A 22,022-nucleotide genomic window follows, 5' to 3' on the forward strand; every position below is an offset into this window, starting at 1 on the left:
CCCCAGTGTTGAGGATCAGCGAGGTGGAGATGTTGTTGCCTATCCTCACCACCTGGGGGCGGCCCGTCAGGAAGTCCAGTACCCAGTTGCACAGGGCGGGGTCGAGACCCAGGGTCTCGAGCTTGATGATGAGCTTGGAGGGTACCATGGTGTTAAATGCTGAGCTGTAGTCGATGAACAGCATTCTCACATAGGTATTCCTCTTGTCCAGATGGGTTAGGGCAGTGTGCAGTGTGGTTCCGATTGCGTCATCTGTGGACCTATTTGGGCGGTAAGCAAATTGGAGTGGGTCTAGGGTGTCAGGTAGGGTGGAGGTGATATGGTCCTTGACTAGTCTCTCAAAGCACTTCATGATGACGGAAGTGAATGCTACGGGACGGTAGTTGTTTAGCTCAGTTACCTTAGCTTTCTTGGGAACAGGGACAATGGTGGCCCTCTTAAAGCATGTGGGAACAGCAGACTGGGATAAGGATTGATTGAATATGTCCGTAAACACACCAGCCAGCTGGTCTGCGCATGCTCTGAGGACGCGGCTGGGGATGCCGCCTCGGCCTGCAGCCTTGCTAGGGTTAACACGTTTAAATGTTTTACTCACGTCAGCTGCAGTGAAGGAGGATCCGCAGGTTTTGGTTGCGGGCTGTGTCAGTGGCACTGTATTGTCCTCAAAGCGGGCAAAAAAGCTTTTAGTCTGTCTGGGAGCAAGACATCCTAGTCCTTGACGGGGCTGGTTTTCTTTTTGTAGTTCGTGATTGACTGTAGATCCTGCCACATACCTCTTGTGTCTGAGTCGTTGAATCGCGACTCTACTTTGTCTCTATATTGACACTTAGCGTGTTTGATTGTCTTGCGGAGGGAATAGCTACACCGTTTGTATTAGGTCATGTTTCCGGTCACCTTGCCCTGATTAAAAGCAGTGGTTCGCGCTTTTCAATTTCACGCGAATGCTGCCATCAATCCACGGTTTCTGGTTTGTGAATGTTTTAATCGTTGCTATGGGAACGACATCTTCAACGCACGTTCTAATGAACTCGCTCACCGAATCAGCGTATTCGTCAATGTTGTTGTTGGAAGCAATGTGGAACATATCCCAGTCCACGTGATGGAAGCCGTCTTGAAGCGTGGATTCAGATTGGTCGGATCAGCGTTGAACAGACCTGAGTGCGGGAGCTACTTGTTTTAGTTTCTGTCTGTAGGCAGGGAGCAACAAAATGGAGTCGTGGTCAGCTTTTCCAAAAGGAGGGCGGGGGAGGGCCTTATATGCGTTGCGGAAGTTAGAATAGCAATGATCCAGATTTTTACCAGCCCTGGTTGCGCAATCTATATGCTGATACAATTTAGGGAGTCTTATTTTCAGATTAGCCTTGTTAAAATCCCCAGCTACAATGAATGCAGCCTCAGGATGCATGGATTCCAGTTTGCAAAGAGTCAAATAAGGTTCGTTCAGAGCCATCGATGTGTCTGCTTGGGGGGGAATATATACGGCTGTGATTATAATCGAAGAGAATTCTCTTGGTAGATAATGCATTTGATTGTGAGGAATTCTAAATCAGGTGAACAGAAGGATTTGAGTTCCTGTATGTTTCTTTCATCGAACCACGTCACGTTAACCATGAAGCATACGCCCCCGCCCCTCTTCTTACCAGAAAGATGCTTGTTTCTGTCGGAGTGATGCGTGAAGAAACCAGCTGCCTGCATCGACTCCGTTAGCGTCTCTCGAGTGAGCCATGTTTCCGTGGAGCAAAGAACGTTACAGTCTCTGATGTCCCTCTGGAATGCTACCCTTGCTCGGATTTCATCCACCTTGTTGTCAAGAGACTGGACATTGGTGAGAAGTATGCTAGGGAGTGGTGCACGATGTGCCCGTCTACGTAGTCTGACCAGAAGACCGCTTCGTTTGCCTCTTTTACGACTTCTTTGGGTCGCCGGCTGGGATCCGATCCGTTGTCCTGGGTGGAAGGCAAAACACAGGATCCGCTTCGGGACAGTCATATTCCTGGTCGTACTGATGGTGAGTTGACGCTGCTCTTATATTCAGTAGTTCTTCTCGACTGTATGTAATGAAACCTAAGATGACCTGGGGTACCAATGTAAGAAATAACACGTAAAAAAACTAAAAACTGCATAGTTTCCTAGCGAGGCGGCCATCTCTATCGGCGCCGGAAGTTAGTGAGTAGAGAGAGAAATGTATAGGAATATGTGAGTAGACTGACAAGACCAGTTTAAGAAGCAGTATCAGTCAAAAGACAGACAGTGAGGTCCACACCATATATATTTTGACAGTGAAGCTAACATTTTAAATGTGGCTCTATACTCCAACAGTTTGGATTTCAGATCAAATGTTTTAAATGAGGTGACAGTATATAATGTAACCATTTATTTGAGGGTATTTTAAAACATATCTGTTTCACCATTTAGAAATTAAAGCACTTGTTACGCCTTGGTCTTAGTATTTTGTGTTTTCGTTAATTAGTTGGTCAGGCCAGGGTGTGACATGGGTTTATGTTGTTGTATTTCGTAGTGTTTTTTTTTTAGTTATTGGGATTGTGGCTGAGTAGAGGTGTTGCATAGGTTTGGCTGCCTGAGGCGGTTCTCAATCAGAGTGAGGTGATTCTCGTTGTCTCTGATTGGGAACCGTATTTAGGTAGCCTGGGTTTCACTATGTATTTCGTGGGTGAATGTTCCTGTCTCTGTGTAGTTTCACCAGATAGGCTGTAATTAGGTTTCACGTTCCGTTTTGTTGTTTTGTATTTGTCTTAGTTATTTTCATGTACCACGATTTCATTTCATTAAAAAACATGAGTAACCAACACGCTGCATTTCGGTCTGACTTTCTTGCAACAAACGACGAATGCCGTTACAGAATCACCCACCACACACGGACCGAGCAGCGTGTTAACAGGCAGGAGCCACAGGAGAGGCAACAGAAGCAGCTTCAGTGGGAGAGACTGCACCACTTGGAGAATTGGACATGGGAGGAAGAACTGGACGGAAAAGGACCCTGGGCTCAGCCTGGTGAATATCGCCGCCCCAAGGAGGAACTAGAGGCGGCTATAGCGGAGAGGCGCTGGTATGAGGAGGCAGCACGGCGACGTGGATGGAAACCCGGGAATCAGCCTCAAAAATGTATTGGGGGGGGGCTTTCAGGGAGTATGGCTACGCCAGGTAGGAGACCTGCGCAAACTCCCTGTGCTTACCGGGGGCTAGAGAGACCGGGCAGGCACCGTGTTATGCAGTGGTGCGCACGGTGTCCCCAGTGCGGGTGCATAGCCCGGTGCGGTATATTTCAGCTCCGCGTATCGGCCGGGCTAGATTGAGCATCGAGCCAAATGCCATGAAGCCGGCTCTACGCATCTGGTCCCCAGTGCGTCTCCTTGGGCCGGCTTACATGGCACCAGCCTTGCGCTCGGTGTCTCCGGTTCGCCTACATAGCCCAGTGCGGGCTATTCCACCTCGCCGTACTGGCAGGGCCACCGAGAGTATTCAACCGGGTAAGATTGGGCAGGCTCGGTGCTCAAGAGCTCCAGTGCGCCTGCACGGTCCGGTCTATCCAGTACCACCTCCACACCCCAGCCCTCCAGTAGCAGCTCCCCGCACCAGGCTTCCTGTGCGTGTCTTCGGCCCAATACCACCAGTGCCAGCACCACGCATCAGGCCTACAGTGCGCCTCGCCTCTCCTGCGCTGTCGGAGTCTCCCGCCTGTTCAGCGCTTCTAGAGCCTTCCTCCTCTACAGAGCTGCCGGAGCCTCCTGTCTGCATGGAGCAGCTAGAGCTGCCATGAGTAACCAACACGCTGCATTTCGGTCCGACCTTCTTGCGACAAACGAAGAATGCCGTTACAGCACTTTATGTATCTAGTCCCCCCATTTGAAGACATCATAAGCATTCTGACCATTTCACTCATAGTGTATAAAAGTTGTCAAAAGATGAGTATTTGGTCAGATATTCCTTGAATGCAGTGACTACATCAAGTTACAAAACATGCTAACCTCTCAACATTACCAATAACAGAGGCTACAACAAAACATGCAAACCTCTCACCATTACCAATAACAGAGGCTACAACAAAACATACTAACCTCTCACCATTACCAATAACAGAGGCTACAACAAAACATGCTAACCTCTCAACATTACCAATAACAGAGGCTACAACAAAATATGCTAACCTCTCACCATTACCAATAACAGAGGCTACAACAAAACATTCTAACCTCACACCATTACAAATAACAGAGGCTACAACAAAACATGCTAACCTCTCACCAGGTATAAATACCTTTAAATAAAAGGTGACATTCTGTACTGTTGCCTAACATGGAACATTAAATCTGAAATCCAAAATACTGGACCATAGCAGCACATTTAAAACTGTAAGCTTCACTGTCCAAACACATATGGTGTGGACTATGTGTGTCTGGTAAACACATGTGTATTTGGTGAACAGTTATCACTTGTTGACCAACTACAGGAATACTGACCTCAGAGTCTCCAGTTTACAGTGGGGATTCCCAAGTCCATCAGAGAGCAACTTCACTCCTGAATCTTTCAGGTCATTGTTACTCAGATCCAGCTCTCTCAGGTGTGAGGGGTTTGACCTCAGAGCTGAGACCAGATAAGCACAGCCTTCCTCTGTGACTAGACAGCCTAACAGCCTGCAAAGAGTCAAATCATATTAAAATCACACAGCTATTCTTTGATGGTCAGAAGTCGCGGCAGTATATTTTTCCAACATTTTCAGATATCTCAGTGTCCTGAAACCTGCCATATCTATTCATAAACTAATTAAAGTGTCATTATTTTCAATGATCATAATATTATGTGAGTGAAACATTTATATCCCAAATATTTGAGTAGACTTACCAGGACTGTTTAAAAAGCAGTATCAGTCAAAAGACAGACAGTGAGGTATCAGATTTAGATTGTATTGAGTATACAGTCCACACCATATCTATTTTGACAGTGAGTTATCAGATTTAGATTGTATTGAGTATACAGTCCACAACATATATATTTTGACAGTGAAGCTAACATTTAAATGTGTCTCTTTTCTCCAACATTTTGGATTTCAGATCAAATGTTTCATATTGAGGTGACAGTATATAATGTCACCTTTTTTGGGGGGGTATTTTAATACATCTGTTTCACGTTTTTAAATAAAAACACTTTATATACCTCGTCCCTCCGTTTGAATTTGTCATAAGTAATCTGACCAATTCACTTTCAGTGTATTAAAATAGTCAACAAAAAAAAGTTGAGTATTTGGTCCGATATTCCTTGAACTTACAGCTGTTACAGTACAACGGTTTGATTTGTTTGATCGTAGCTAGCTAGCTACATAGCCGTCTTTGTATCTAAGACAATTGTGTAGCCTAGAGCGATTTTCTAGGTTAGCTAGCCAGCTATTGTCGTTCTTTTAAGGTAACGTAACGCAATCAACCTGCTAGCTAGCCAGCTAGCCCCCGAATAGCAGCACTGTAGAAACTATTACACTCGACGGAACGACTTGATTAGTGTAGTGTCAACATCGCAGCCACTACCAGCTAGCCTACAAAGTCAACAACGCAGCCACTGCCAGCTAGCCTACTCCAGCAGTACTGTAGCATTTCAATCATTTTAGTCAATAAGATTCTTGCTACGTAAGCTTAACTTTCTGAACATTCGAGACGTGTAGTCCACTTGTCATTCCAATCTCCTTTGCATTAGCGTAGCCTCTTCTGTAGCCTGTCAACTATGTGTCTATCTATCCCTGTTCTCTCCTCTCTGCACAGACCGTACAAATGCTCCACACCGCGTGGCCGCGGCCACCCTAATCTGGTGGTCCCAGCGCGCACGACCCACGTGGAGTTCCAGGTCTCCGGTAGCCTCTGGAACTGCCGATCTGCGGCCAACAATGCAGAGTTCATCTCAGCCTATGCCTCCCTCCAGTCCCTCGACTTCCTGGCACTGACGGAAACATGGATCACCACAGATAACACTGCTACTCCTACTGCTCTCTCTTCGTCCGCCCACGTGTTCTCGCACACCCCGAGAGCTTCTGGTCAGCGGGGTGGTGGCACCGGGATCCTCATCTCTCCCAAGTGGTCATTCTCTCTTTCTCCCCTTACCCATCTGTCTATCGCCTCCTTTGAATTCCATGCTGTCACAGTTACCAGCCCTTTCAAGCTTAACATCCTTATCATTTATCGCCCTCCAGGTTCCCTCGGAGAGTTCATCAATGAGCTTGCTGCCTTGATAAGCTCCTTTCCTGAGGACGGCTCACCTCTCACAGTCCTGGGCGACTTTAACCTCCCCACGTCTACCTTTGACTCATTCCTCTCTGCCTCCTTCTTTCCACTCCTCTCCTCTTTTGACCTCACCCTCTCACCTTCCCCCTACTCACAAGGCAGGCAATACGCTCGACCTCATCTTTACTAGATGCTGTTCTTCCACTAACCTCATTGCAACTCCCCTCCAAGTCTCCGACCACTACCTTGTATCCTTTTCCCTCTCGCTCTCATCCAACACTTCCCACACTGCCCCTACTCGGATGGTATCGCGCCGTCCCAACCTTCGCTCTCTCTCCCCCGCTACTCTCTCCTCTTCCATCCTATCATCTCTTCCCTCTGCTCATACCTTCTCCAACCTATCTCCTGATTCTGCCTCCTCAACCCTCCTCTCTTCCCTTTCTGCATCCTTTGACTCTCTATGTCCCCTATCCTCCAGGCCGGCTCGGTCCTCCCCTCCCGCTCCGTGGCTCGATGACTCATTGCGAGCTCACAGAACAGAGCTCCGGGCAGCCGAGCGGAAATGGAGGAAAACTCGCCTCCCTGCGGACCTGGCATCCTTTCACTCCCTCCTCTCTACATTTTCCTCCTCTGTCTCTGCTGCTAAAGCCACTTTCTACCACTCTAAATTCCAAGCATCTGCCTCTAACCCTAGGAAGCTCTTTGCCACCTTCTCCTCCCTCCTGAATCCTCCTCCCCCTCCCCCCCTCCTCCCTCTCTGCAGATGACTTCGTCAACCATTTTGAAAAGAAGGTCGACGACATCCGATCCTCGTTTGCTAAGTCAAACGACACCGCTGGTTCTGCTCACACTGCCCTACCCTGTGCTCTGACCTCTTTCTCCCCTCTCTCTCCAGATGAAATCTCGCTTTTTGTGACGGCCGGCCGCCCAACAACCTGCCCGCTTGACCCTATCCCCTCCTCTCTTCTCCAGACCATTTCCGGAGACCTTCTCCCTTACCTCACCTCGCTCATCAACTCATCCCTGACCGCTGGCTACGTCCCTTCCGTCTTCAAGAGAGCGAGAGTTGCACCCCTTCTGAAAAATCCTACACTCGATCCCTCCGATGTCAACAACTACAGACCAGTATCCCTTCTTTCTTTTCTCTCCAAAACTCTTGAACGTGCCGTCCTTGGCCAGCTCTCCCGCTATCTCTCTCAGAATGACCTTCTTGATCCAAATCAGTCAGGTTTCAAGACTAGTCATTCAACTGAGACTGCTCTTCTCTGTATCACGGAGGCGCTCCGCACTGCTAAAGCTAACTCTCTCTCCTCTGCTCTCATCCTTCTAGACCTATCGGCTGCCTTCGATACTGTGAACCATCAGATCCTCCTCTCCACCCTCTCCGAGTTGGGCATTTCCGGCGCGGCCCACGCTTGGATTGCGTCCTACCTGACAGGTCGCTCCTACCAGGTGGCGTGGCGAGAATCTGTCTCCTCGCCACGCGCTCTCACCACTGGTGTCCCCCAGGGCTCTGTTCTAGGCCCTCTCCTATTCTCGCTATACACCAAGTCACTTGGCTCTGTCATAACCTCACATGGTCTCTCCTATCATTGCTATGCAGACGACACACAATTAATCTTCTCCTTTCCCCCTTCTGATGACCAGGTGGCGAATCGCATCTCTGCATGTCTGGCAGACATATCAGTGTGGATGACGGATCACCACCTCAAGCTGAACCTCGGCAAGACGGAGCTGCTCTTCCTCCCGGGGAAGGACTGCTCGTTCCATGATCTCGCCATCACGGTTGACAACTCCATTGTGTCCTCCTCCCAGAGCGCTAAGAACCTTGGCGTGATCCTGGACAACACCCTGTCGTTCTCAACCAACATCATGGCGGTGGCCCGTTCCTGTAGGTTCATGCTCTACAACATCCGCAGAGTACGACCCTGCCTCACACAGGAAGCGGCGCAGGTCCTAATTCAGGCACATCTCCCGTCTGGATTACTGCAACTCGCTGTTGGCTGGGCTCCCTGCCTGTGCCATTAAACCCCTACAACTCATCCAGAAAGCCGCAGCCCGTCTGGTGTTCAACCTTCCCAAGTTCTCTCACGTCACCCCGCTCCTCCGCTCTCTCCACTGGCTTCCAGTTGAAGCTCGCATCCGCTACAAGACCATGGTGCTTGCCTACGGAGCTGTGAGGGGAACGGCACCGCAGTACCTCCAGGCTCTGATCAGGCCCTACACCCAAGCAAGGGCACTGCGTTCATCCACCTCTGGCCTGCTCGCCTCCCTACCACTGAGGAAGTACAGTTCCCGCTCAGCCCAGTCAAAACTGTTCGCTGCTCTGGCCCCCCAATGGTGGAACAAACTCCCTCACGACGCCAGGACAGCGGAGTCAATCACCAGCTTCCGGAGACACCTGAAACCCCACCTCTTCAAGGAATACCTAGGATAGGATAAGTAATCCTTCTCACCCCCCCCCTTAATGATTTAGATGCACTATTGTAAAGTGGCTGTTCCACTGGATGTCAGAAGGTGAATTCACCAATTTGTAAGTCGCTCTGGATAAGAGCGTCTGCTAAATGACTTAAATGTAAATGTAAATGTAATCGCAGCAAAAGGTGGCACTACAAAGTATTAACTTAAGGGGGCTGAATCATTTTGCAGGCCCAATTTTTCAGTTTTGGATTTGTTAAAAAAGTTTGAAATATCCAATAAATGTCGTTCCACTTCATGGTTGTGTCCCACTTGTTGTTGATTCTTCACAAAAAAAATACAGTTTTATATCTTTATGTTTGAAGCCTGAAATGTGGCAAAAGGTCGCAAAGTTCAAGGGGGCCGAATACTTTCGCAAGGCACTGTCTCTGTCTAGTTTTGCATGGGAACGCAACTCAAGGGCAGAATAGTTTCTATTAGGAAAAACATCTAAAACACAACCAAGACAACCTGCAAATTAATTCAACAAGTAAGTAGAATCACAAGCTTAATGTAATCACAGAAAGGCATGGAAAATTGGACAGAACTCTAAACTTTGATGAAATGTGTTTGTCCAAATAATTAAGACTGCTTCAAATGGGAGAACTAGATACATAAAGTGCTTTCATTTCTAAACAGTAAAATATATGTGTATAAATACATTTAAATAAAAGGTGACATTCTGTACTGTCTCCTAATACGAAACATTCTATATCAAATCCAATAGGCTGGAGCATAGCACCACATTTAAAACTGTAAGGTTCACTGTCCACGTATGGTGTGGACTATGTGTGTCTGTTAAACACATGTGGATCGAGTGAACAGTTATCACTTGTTGACCAACTACAGGAATACTGACCTCAGAGTGTCCAGTTTACAGTGGGGATTCCCCAGTCTAGCAGAGAGCAGCTCCACTCCTGAATCCTTCAGGTCATTGTTACTCAGATCCAGCTCTCTCAGGTGTGAGGGGTTTGACCTCAGAGCTGAGACCAGTGAAGCACAGCCTTCCTCTGTGACTCCACAGCCTGACAGCCTGACAAAGAGATCATCATGACTTCACAAACACACTGTTCATTTAACACCAGTAGTGTAGAAGGACAATGGGAGATGCATTTGGTTTATTCTCTCAAAGAACATATAGATTCATCTACCGTTTCCTAGAATTTTATGGTCATATTGTTATACTAATGTGAAAATCAATTAATTTATTCAATATGTTTTTCAATATATTAAATACGTATTATAATACATATTTTTCTCTAAACTGAATATTTCTTCCTGATGATTAGTTCTTATGTCATTTTATTTACTCACAGAGCAGCTCTGGAGGCTTTGACCACTGGCAGCAGCCTCAGAAGACCTTCCTCTGATCTGGAGTATTTCTTCAGGTCAAACACATCCAGCTCCTTTTCTGAAGTCAGCAACACAAAGACCAGAGCTGACCACTGTGCAGGTGACAGGTTGGGTTTTGAGAGACTTCCTGAGCTCAGGTAGCTTTGGATCTCCTCCACTAGAGAATGGTCATTCAGTTCATTCAGACAGTGGAACAGATTGATGCTCCTCTCTGGAGAGAGATCCTCCCCGATCTTCTTCTTGATGTACTTGACTGTTTCTTCATGGCTCTGTGAGCTGCTTCTTGACTTTGTCAGTAGACCTCGTAAGTGCTTCTGATTGGACTCCAGTGAGAGGCCCAGAAGGAAGCGGAGGAAAAGGTCCAGGTTTCCCGTCTCACTTTGTAAGGCTTTATCCACAGCACTCTTGTAGAAAGTAACTACAGACTCGTCTTTTGTTTGCAGTTTGTCCATTAGATTCTCATTGTTGTTGATGAATGAGAGGAACACATATACAGCAGCCAGAAACTCCTGAATGCTCAGATGTACGAAGCAGTACACCTTGTCCTGGTACAGCCCACATTCCTCTTTAAAGAGCTGTGTGCACAATCCTGAGTACACTGAGGCTTCATTGACATCAATGCCAGACTCTTTCAGGTCTTCTTCATAGAAAATCAGATTGCCCTTCACAAGCTGTTGAAAAGCCAGTTTTCCCAGTGACAGAATGCTCTCTTTATTCCAGTGTGGACCTGTCTCTTCTTTCCCAAGATACTTTTCATTCTTCTGTTTGGTATGAAACACCACAAGGTGTGTGTACATCTCAGTCAGAGTCTTGGGCATCACTTCTCTCTTATGTTTCAGCATGTGTTCAAGGACTGTTGCAGAAATCCAACAGAAGACTGGAATGTGGCACATGATGTGGAGGCTCCTTGATGTCTTTATGTGTGAGATGATTCTGCTGGCCAGGTCCTCATCACTGAATCTCTTCCTGAAGTACTCCTCCTTCTGTGGGTCATTGAACCCTCGTACCTCTGTCACCTGGTCAACACACCATGAAGGGATCTTATTGGCTGCTGCAGGTCGGGTAGTTATCCAGAGGAGAGCAGAGGGAAGCAGATTTCCCTTGATGAGATTTGTAAGCAGAACATCCACTGAGGTTGACTCTGTGACGTCCCAACAGATCTTGTTCTTCTGGAAGTCTAGGGGCAGTCGGCACTCATCCAGACCATCAAAGATGAACAGAACTTTGTACTTGTTGTTGATGGAGATTCCTGATTGTTTGGTTTCCATTGAGAAGTGATTGAGAAGTTCAATGAAAGTGTGTTTGTCCTCTTTCATCAAATTCAGCTCCCGGAAAGGGAATGAAAATACAAATTGGACATCCTGATTTGCTTTTCCTTCAGCCCAGTCCAGAATGAACTTCTGCACAGAGACTGTTTTTCCAATGCCAGCGACTCCCTTTGTCAGCACAGTTCTGATAGGTTTGTCTTGTCCAGTTAAGGGTTTGAAGATGTCGTTACATTTGATTGCAGTCTCTGGTCTTGCTTGTTTCCTGGTTGTTGTCTCAATCTGTCTCAGCTCATGTTCATTATTGACCTCTCCTGTTCCACCCTCTGTGATGTAGAGCTCTGTGTAGATCTTATTGAGAAGTGTTGGGTTTCCTTGTTTAGCGATCCCCTCAAATACACATTGAAACTTCTTCTTGAGATTAGATTTGAGTTCACGTTGGCAAATCACAGCAAGCTCATCTGAATCTAGAAATAACACAGAGGATATTAATATTACGTCTGTTTTAATGCCTACAGTATCGAAGGACTGTTATAAAGTTGTACATTATAATAATTTATTCTCTTAACTGACTGTATAAATGTGTAAATGTTTTCATAATGCATTACAGACTGGTGTGACTGATTATATTATTATTGGTATTATTGATGGTATTATTAATGTTGTCTCTTTCTCTAAATTAATCAGCACAACACATCCCTGCTGCTACTTGATGAGGTCACTAGGTGTTGTGTTAAGGCTGCTACAATATCATTGAGTTACACAGCTACTTTAGCTGTACTTTAGCTACAGCTTTTAAATGTTATAAAACAGCATTCAACATGAGTCAGACAGATCTTACATTTCTCCAGTGTGTCAGCAAGCTCCTTCTGGTTCATTTTCCTCAGGATGTGCAGTGTGATCTTCAGAGCCCCCTCTCTGGCACTGCTCTCCTGCTTCTCATCTTCAGCATCCACCACTTCCTTATCCTGCTTCTGACTCTCAAAGCCTTCTGGGAGTGCTGGACTAAGAATCCTCTTGAACATCTTCAGCTCGTTCTTCATAAATGTCATCATTTTCTCTTCAAGCAACTGAAATAAATAAAGTAAATAAGTTAAGCAAGAGAAGAAATGCTTTCTTTTTAAAACATTAATGAATGATTGACAGATCAACTTTACTTGAGGTAAACAAAAACAAATGTACATAACAGGACCACATACACTGAATATGGAGTCCAGGTCTGTTTGATGACTCTGGGAAGACTGACCACTGAGAATCTCTGACTCTGATCTCTCCTGTTGGTTTCTGTGGACAAAACATGAGATTACATCTCCTCATCCAGGGAGGACACACACGCACACACACACACACACATACACACACACACGCACTCACACACAGGGAGGGAACATTGTGTTTGTTTAATATTGTTTTAGGACTATGAAAATGGATAAAATTATTAGCCTATAACAACAATACATGGGAAAATGGGAGAGGAGAAAATACTAGAGACAGTGTTGTTTAACTCACTGACCAGGACCCATGAGTTCTTCTTACCTTTGTTCAGTAGAAAAGTCTCCCTCTCCAAAGTATAGAGGAGGATCCATAGACTGGTGACTCTTCATGGACACACAGCTGGGAACAGGGGAGGCTGGTCTCTCCTGCTGGATTGGTCTTCAACACAACAGAGACAAACATTACATCTCTCATCGACTCTGAGCTCAGATGGGGAAACATAAGAAGAGTTTCATTCCAAAACGATATATATCACTTATCAGAAATGTTAGTAAATTAGCTTTTATTGTTTAAAGCATTTCTGAAAGAGATTGGTGTGTTTTTTCACTATCTAGTCATGGTATGGGATTGATATGTACAGATATGTATTTGTTTAAAATCACTTGATGTCTTCATTTCAGAGAGACAAATAATCATGTTTTTTTTCCTCAAAATGCTATTTATTTGCCTCACTCTCAAATGTTACCGACCGGAATAATGAGGCTATAAGGAGAACCAGTACTGAGTCAATGTGCAGGGTACCAGGTAGTTGAGGTAATAATGAGACTATAAGGAGAACCAGTACTGAGTCAATGTGCAGGATACCAGGTAGTTGAGGTAATAATGAGACTATAAGGAGTACCAGTACTGAGTCAATGTGCAGGGTACCAGGTAGTTGAGGTAATAATGAGACTATAAGTAGTACCAGTACTGAGTCAATGTGCAGGGTACCAGGTAGTTGAGGTAATAATGAGACAGTACCAGTACTGAGTCAATGTGCAGGGTACCAGGTAGTTGAGGTAATAATGAGACTATAAGGAGAACCAGTACTGAGTCAATGTGCAGGGTACCAGGTAGTTGAGGTAATAATGAGACTATAAGGAGAACCAGTACTGAGTCAATGTGCAGGGTACCAGGTAGTTGAGGTAATAATGAGACTATAAGGAGAACCAGTACTGAGTCAATGTGCAGGGTACCAGGTAGTTGAGGTAATAATGAGACTATAAGGAGTACCAGTACTGAGTCAATGTGCAGGGTACCAGGTAGTTGAGGTAATAATGAGACTATAAGGAGTACCAGTACTGAGTCAATGTGCAGGGTACCAGGTAGTTGAGGTAATAATGAGACTATAAGGAGTACCAGTACTGAGTCAATGTGCAGGGTACCAGGTAGTTGAGGTAATAATGAGACTATAAGGAGAACCAGTACTGAGTCAATGTGCAGGGTACCAGGTAGTTGAGGTAATAATGAGACTATAAGGAGTACCAGTACTGAGTCAATGTGCAGGGTACCAGGTAGTTGAGGTAATAATGAGACTATAAGGAGTACCAGTACTGAGTCAATGTGCAGGGTACCAGGTAGCTGAGGTAATAATGAGACTATAAGGAGAACCAGTACTGAGTCAATGTGCAGGGTACCAGGTAGTTGAGGTAATAATGAGACTATAAGGAGAACCAGTACTGAGTCAATGTGCAGGGTACCAGGTAGTTGAGGTAATAATGAGACTATAAGGAGAACCAGTACTGAGTCAATGTGCAGGGTACCAGGTAGTTGAGGTAATAATGAGACTTTAAGGAGTACCAGCACTGAGTCAATGTGCAGGGTACCAGGTAGTTGAGGTAATAATGAGGATATGAGGAGTACCAGTACTGAGTACTGAGTCAATGTGCAGGGAACCAGGTAGTTGAGGTAATATGTACATGTAGGTAGAGGTAAAAGTGACTAGAAAATCAGGATAGAGATTACCACTCCTCATCCAGGGAGTGCACACACACACACACACACACACACACACACACACACACACACACACACACACACACACACACACACACACACACACACACACACACACACACACACACACACACACACACACGGAGGAAACATTGTGTCTGTTTAATATTGTTTTAGGACTATGAAAATGGACAAAATTATTAGCCTATGGATTATGAAAACAAAAATAAATGGGAAAGACAAGAGACAGTGTTGTTTAACTCACTGACCAGGACCCATGAGTTCTTCTTACCTTTGTTCAGTAGAAATGTCTCCCTCTCTAAAGTATAGAGGTTGATTCATAGACCGGTCACTCTTCATGGACACACAGCTGGGAACAGGGGAGGCTGGTCTCTCCTGCTGGATTGGTCTTCAACACAACAGAGACAAACATTACATCTCTCATCTACTCTGAGCTCAGATGGGGAAACATAAGAAGAGTTTTGTTCCAAAACACTATATATCACTTTTCAGTAATGTTAGTAAATTAGCTTTTATTGTTGAAAGCATTTCTGAAAGAGATTGGTGTGTTTTTTCACTATCTAATCATGGTATGGGATTGATATGTACAGATATGTATTTGTTTAAAATCACTTGATGTCTTCATTTCAGAGAGACAAATAATCATGTTTTTTTTCCTCGAAATGCTATTTATTTGCCTCACTCTCAAATGTTACCGACCGGAATAATGAGGCTATAAGGAGAACCAGTACTGAGTCAATGTGCAGGGTACCAGGTAGTTGAGGTAATAATGAGACTATAAGGAGAACCAGTACTGAGTCAATGTGCAGGATACCAGGTAGTTGAGGTAATAATGAGACTATAAGGAGTACCAGTACTGAGTCAATGTGCAGGGTACCAGGTAGTTGAGGTAATAATGAGACTATAAGGAGTACCAGTACTGAGTCAATGGAGTCAATGCAGGGTACCAGGTAGTTGAGGTAATAATGAGACTAGGGTACCAGGTAGTTGAGGTAATAATGAGACTATAAGGAGTACCAGTACTGAGTCAATGTGCAGGGTACCAGGTAGTTGAGGTAATAATGAGACTATAAGGAGTACCAGTACTGAGTCAATGTGCAGGGTACCAGGTAGTTGAGGTAATAATGAGACTATAAGGAGTACCAGTACTGAGTCAATGTGCAGGGTACCAGGTAGTTGAGGTAATAATGAGGATATACTGAGGAGTACCAGTACTGAGTACTGAGTCAATGTGCAGGGAACCAGGTAGTTGAGGTAATAATGAGACTATAAGGAGTACCAGTACTGAGTCAATGTGCAGGGTACCAGGTAGTTGAGGTAATAATGAGACTATAAGGAGTACCAGTACTGAGTCAATGTGCAGGGTACCAGGTAGTTGAGGTAATAATGAGACTATAAGGAGAACCAGTACTGAGTCAATGTGCCGGGTACCAGTACTATAAGAGTACTGAGTCAATGTGCAGGGTACCAGGTAGTAATAATGAGGATATGAGGAGTACCAGTACTGAGTACTGAGTAAGGTAGTTGAGTAATAATGAGACTATAAGGAGTACCAGTACTGAGTCAATGTGCAGGGTACCAGGTAGTTGAGGTAATAATGAGACTATAAGGAGTAATACTGAGTCACTACCAGGTAGTTGAGGAATAATGAGACTACCAGTACTGAGTCAATGTGCAGGGTACCAGGTAGTTGAGGTAATAATGAGACTATAAGGAGTACCAGTACTGAGTCAATGTGCAGGGTACCAGGTAGTTGAGGTAATAATGAGACTATCAATGTGAGTACCAGTACTGAGTCAATGTGCAGGGTAACCAGGTAGTTGAGGTAATAATGAGACTATAAGGAGTACCAGTACTGAGTCAATGTGCAGGGTACCAGGTAGTTGAGGTAATAATGAGACTATAAGGAGTACCAGTACTGAGTCAATGAGTCAAGGTAATAATGAGACTATAAGGGTACTGAGTCAATGGTACCAGGTAGTTGAGGTAATATGTACATGTAGGTAGAGGTAAAAGTGACTAGAAAATCAGGATAGAGATTACCACTCCTCATCCAGGGAGTGCACACACACACACACACACACACACACACACACACACACACACACACACACACACACACACACACACACACACACACACACACACACACACACACACACACACACACGGAGGAAACATTGTGTCTGTTTAATATTGTTTTAGGACTATGAAAATGGACAAAATTATTAGCCTATGGATTATGAAAACAACAACAATAAATGTGAAAATGGGAGAGGAGAAATGACAAGAGACAGTGTTGTTTAACTCACTGACCAGGACCCATGAGTTCTTCTTACCTTTGTTCAGTAGAAAAGTCTCCCTCTCTAAAGTTTAGAGGTTGATTCATAGACCGGTCACTCTTCATGGACACACAGCTGGGAACAGGGGAGGCTGGTCTCTCCTGCTGGATTGGTCTTCAACACAACAGAGACAAACATTACATCTCTCATCGACTCTGAGCTCAGATGGGGAAACATAAGAAGAGTTTCATTCCAAAACGATATATATCACTTATCAGAAATGTTAGTAAATTAGCTTTTATTGTTTAAAGCATTTCTGAAAGAGATTGGTGTGTTTTTTCACTATCTAGTCATGGTATGGGATTGATATGTACAGATATGTATTTGTTTAAAATCACTTGATGTCTTCATTTCAGAGAGACAAATAATCATGTTTTTTTTCCTCAAAATGCTATTTATTTGCCTCACTCTCAAATGTTACCGACCGGAATAATGAGGCTATAAGGAGAACCAGTACTGAGTCAATGTGCAGGGTACCAGGTAGTTGAGGTAATAATGAGACTATAAGGAGAACCAGTACTGAGTCAATGTGCAGGATACCAGGTAGTTGAGGTAATAATGAGACTATAAGGAGAGTACCAGTACTGAGTCAATGTGCAGGGTACCAGGTAGTTGAGGTAATAATGAGACTATAAGGAGTACCAGTACTGAGTCAATGTGCAGGGTACCAGGTAGTTGAGGTAATAATGAGACTATAAGGAGAACCAGTACTGAGTCAATGTGCCGGGTACCAGGTAGTTGAGGTAATAATGAGACTATAAGGAGTACCAGTACTGAGTCAATGTGCAGGGTACCAGGTAGTTGAGGTAATAATGAGGATATGAGGAGTACCAGTACTGAGTACTGAGTAAATGTGCAGGGGACCAGGTAGTTGAGGTAATAATGAGACTATAAGGAGTACCAGTACTGAGTCAATGTGCAGGGTACCAGGTTGTTGAGGTAATAATGAGGCTATAAGGAGTACCAGTACTGAGTACTGAGTAAATGTGCAGGGTACCAGGTAGTTGAGGTAATAATGAGACTATAAGGAGAACCAGTACTGAGTCAATGTGCAGGGTACCAGGTAGTTGAGGTAATATGTACATGTTGGTAAAGGTAAAAGTGACTAGAAAATCAGGATAGAGATTACCACTCCTCATCCAGGGAGTGCACACACACACACACACACACACAGAGGAAACATTGTGTCTGTTTGATATTGTTTTAGGACTATGAAAATGGACAAAATTATTAGTCTATGGATTATGAAAACAACAAAAATAAATGGGAAAGTGGGAGAGGAGAAATGACTAGAGACAGTGTTGTTTAACTCACTGACCAGGACCCATGAGTTCTTCTTACCTTTGTTCAGTAGAAAAGTCTCCCTTTCTAAACTGTAAAGGATGTTCCATAGACTGGTCACTCTTCATGGACACACAGCTGGGAACAGGGGAGGCTGGTCTCTCCTGCTGGATTGGTCTTCAACACAACAGAGACAAACATTACATCTCATCTACTCTGAGCTCAGATGGGGAAACATAAGAAGAGTTTCACAAATAGAACTGACTTCCAGACGTTAGTTAATGGCGCGAGAGCAGTGTGTCATTATTAATGACGACATTAATTTAGCGTCGCGAGCGTTGTCGTCAGTCTGTCAGCCCCGCTAAAAGGCTGGTGTCGTTACTCTGCCTTCTCCGGGGGATGTTGAGGTAAATTTACTAACCGGGAGTGTTGAATGATGTAATTACTTGGAAGGCTGGAAGACGCACTCTCGAGGTTGTTTACTCACAAAATCAGATATTAAGGTGATTTTTATAATGAATGTCTACTGAGGTTGAGGTTCTGACTAGTGATTATTTACCCGGCGTTCAATACCTGCTATTGAGGCGCCTTGAAAATAATATTCAAAAGTTCGGTCCTTGGACTCAGACGGGTTAAACACTAAAGTTACCGTCCATCTAGTGAAGAACCGGACAGAGGTAGCCAGCATCCGTCAACGAGAGAGGGAGAAGCCTCACCGGGATTTAACAGGTGGAAGAAACAACCGGGGAGCTCCATCGGTCCACAAGAAATGCAGACAGCCGGTGATGATGTAGTGGTAGCTATGGTAACTAGGATGCTGCTGGTAGAGTAGCTAGCTAGCTTACCGAGCTGTACCGAGTAGCTATGGTAACTAGGATGCTGCTGGTAGAGTAGCTAGCTAGATTACCGAGCTGTACCGACTAGCTAGTCGTTCGTCTGTCAATCGTCTCGATGATGATGAATCCGGTGAACCACAAAATGAAACAAGGATAGAGAGTGAAAATGATCTGACTACACTAATACTGTAACTAATACACTAACACTGTAACAAACTCCGTCGTTATTCCCCAAGATCAACTCAGTCCTCTCTGCGCGTAACCGGACAATATCCTTGGCGCCACACCGAACGGGGACGCGGACAGTTCTGTATGGGGACGTGGACGGTTCTGTACGGGGACGCGGACAGTTCTGTACGGAGACGCGGCAGTTCTGTACGGGGACGCGGACAGTTCCAGAACGCGGACAATCAACTAAACCCAGTCTTAACAGGGGGTTACATTAGTAATATTCATTTTTTATTATTATGTAAAACAAACATTCTACGTTTTTTTTATAACAATATGTTGAGATCTGGGTCCATATCGCCAAAGTGTCCCAGAGGAGAAAATTGGTCATATAAGTGCTGAGAATAAAGAGATTTTACACTTATGGGTATAAATTAAAGCTATTTATGAAGTCTCTAGTCCCACCTAGTCGGCAGATATTTAGGACACATCGTGAGCTTCCTAACCTCCTATAAAGGGTTCTATATATATTCTATATATACTGTATACTCAGACACTTCCTAACCTCCTATAAAGGGTTCTATATATACTGTATACTCAGACACTACCCAACCTCCTATAAAGGGTTCTATATATATTCTATATATACTGTATACTCAGACACTACCCAACCTCCTATAAAGGGTTCTATATATATTCTATATATACTGTATACTCAGACACTACCCAACCTCCTATAAAGGGTTCTATATATATTCTATATATACTGTATACTCAGACACTACCCAACCTCCTATAAAGGGTTCTATATATATTCCATATATACTGTATACTCAGACACTTCCTAACCTCCTATAAAGGGTTCTATATATATTCTATATATACTGTATATTCAGACACTTCCTAACCTCCTATAAAGGGTTCTATATATATTCTATACACTTCCTAACCTGATCAGAATAAAAACTATAGAGTTATGCCTGCCAAAATATTAGATAATAATATATTCTATTCCTAACCTTAGATATTAGATATATTAAGAGGCTAAATGATTGTGTCATGCTAAAATTTTATAGAGGTGTGTGTGTGTGTGTGTGTGTGTGTGTGTGTGTGTGTGTGTGTGTGTGTGTGTGTGTGTGTGTGTGTGTGTGTGTGTGTGTGTGTGTGTGTGTGTGTGTGTGTGTGTGTGTGTTTGCTGGTGAGACAACCACATATCACAGTCTAATATACAGGATACAAACATTTCATTACAGCTATATCGCGTTTTGAAAAACAAAAATTTATACAAAAAAACTATGAATTAAAATCTTAGAACAACAATATTTTACAGACAAGGTTCCCCTGAGCAATACTGTCTGATAAATAACAAATGTGAAACAATGGTGGAAACACGTTTTAGAAACAAACAACATTATTATCTCACCTCATAGCTTTGGTGTCATGTTCCCCAGAGAGACTCATTTTAGAGGCAGGGCCCCCCTTCTTTCTAGCTCCAGAGAGACTCATTTTAGAGGCAGGGCCCCCCTTCTTTCTCTCCCCAGAGAAACTCATTTTAGAGGCAGGGCTCCCCTCCTCTCTCTCCCCAGAGTCACTTAGAGCACTGTCCCCTAAACAGAGATCCAACATGTTTGTTGTGGTTAACACAGTGTCAACTAAACAGAGATCCAACATGTTGGTTGTGGTTAACACAGTGACAACTAAACAGAGATCCAACATGTTGGTTGTGGTTAACACAGTGACCCCTAAACAGAGATCCAACATGTTGGTTGTGGTTAACAAACAGAGATCCAACATGTTGGTTGTGGTTAACACAGTGACAACTAAACAGAGATCCAACATGTTGGTTGTGGTTAACACAGTGACAACTAAACAGAGATCCAACATGTTGGTTGTGGTTAACACAGTGACAACTAAACAGAGATCCAACATGTTGGTTGTGGTTAACACAGTGACAACTAAACACAACATGTTGATTCTTGAAGGTCATATGTTCTCATTTATTCATGATCTCTTAGAAATAAAACATTTACTAACAGACACATCCAAACAGTCAGGTGATTTAATGCATCACATGAGCATGTACAGTGCCTTGCGAAAGTATTCAGCCCCCTTGAACTTTGCGACCTTTTGCAACATTTCAGGCTTCAAACATAAAGATATAAAACTGTATTTTTTTGTGAAGAATCAACAACAAGTGGGACACAATCATGAAGTGGAAGACATTTATTGGATATTTCAAACTTTTTGAACAAATCAAAAACTGAAAAATTGGGCGTGCAAAATTATTCCTTGATTCTAAACAGCGTTTGCCGTGTTTCAGTCGATATTATGGAGTTAATTTGGAAAACAGTTCGCCGTTTTGATGAGTGAATTTTTGTTTTTTTGGTACCCAAACGTGATGTACAAAACGGAGCGATTTCTCCTACACAAAGAATCTTTCAGGAAAAACTGAACATTTGCTATGTAACTGAGAGTCTCCTCATTGAAAACATCCGAAGTTCTTCAAAGGTAAATGATTTTATTTGAATACTTTTCTGGTTTTTGTGCAAATGTTGCCCGCTGAATGCTACGCTAAATGCTACGCTAGCTATCAATACTCTTACACAAATGCTTGTTTTGCTATGGTTAAAAAGCATATTTTGAAAATCTGAGATGACAGTGTTGTTAAGAAAAGGCTAAGCTTGAGAGCTAGCACATTCATTTCATTTCATTTGCGATTTTCATAAAGAGTTAACGTTACGTTATGCTAATGAGCTTGAGGCTATAACTGGATACAGGTTTTTTTCATAGCCAAACGTGAACAAAACGGAGCGATTTGTCCTACACAAATAATATTTTTTTGAAAAACTGAACATTTGCTATCTA

The 22,022-nt window shown here is 43.9% G+C and overlaps 1 protein-coding gene across 2 annotated transcripts in view; it reads right to left on the bottom strand.

Moving 5' to 3' along the window:
* The window catches only part of LOC135537517 (NLR family CARD domain-containing protein 3-like), a 124,408-nt gene that overhangs the window by 5,184 nt on the left and 97,202 nt on the right, over positions 1-22,022 (bottom strand). For both annotated transcript variants that reach the window (XM_064963651.1, XM_064963652.1), the window contains exons 2-11: positions 20,581-20,764; positions 18,214-18,330; positions 16,870-16,986; positions 14,802-14,918; positions 12,836-12,952; positions 12,499-12,583; positions 12,141-12,369; positions 9,996-11,766; positions 9,541-9,714; positions 4,479-4,652 (exon numbers count right to left, since the gene is read on the bottom strand). In XM_064963651.1, coding sequence (XP_064819723.1) covers positions 4,479-4,652; positions 9,541-9,714; positions 9,996-11,766; positions 12,141-12,369; positions 12,499-12,583; positions 12,836-12,952; positions 14,802-14,918; positions 16,870-16,986; positions 18,214-18,330; positions 20,581-20,708 — 3,029 coding nt within the window. In that variant the 5' untranslated portion in view covers positions 20,709-20,764. The remainder of the gene's footprint in view (positions 1-4,478; positions 4,653-9,540; positions 9,715-9,995; positions 11,767-12,140; positions 12,370-12,498; positions 12,584-12,835; positions 12,953-14,801; positions 14,919-16,869; positions 16,987-18,213; positions 18,331-20,580; positions 20,765-22,022) is intronic.

Source organism: Oncorhynchus masou, unplaced genomic scaffold (assembly GCF_036934945.1).
Source record: "Oncorhynchus masou masou isolate Uvic2021 unplaced genomic scaffold, UVic_Omas_1.1 unplaced_scaffold_806, whole genome shotgun sequence".
In the NCBI taxonomy this organism is placed as follows: Eukaryota; Metazoa; Chordata; class Actinopteri; order Salmoniformes; family Salmonidae; genus Oncorhynchus; species Oncorhynchus masou.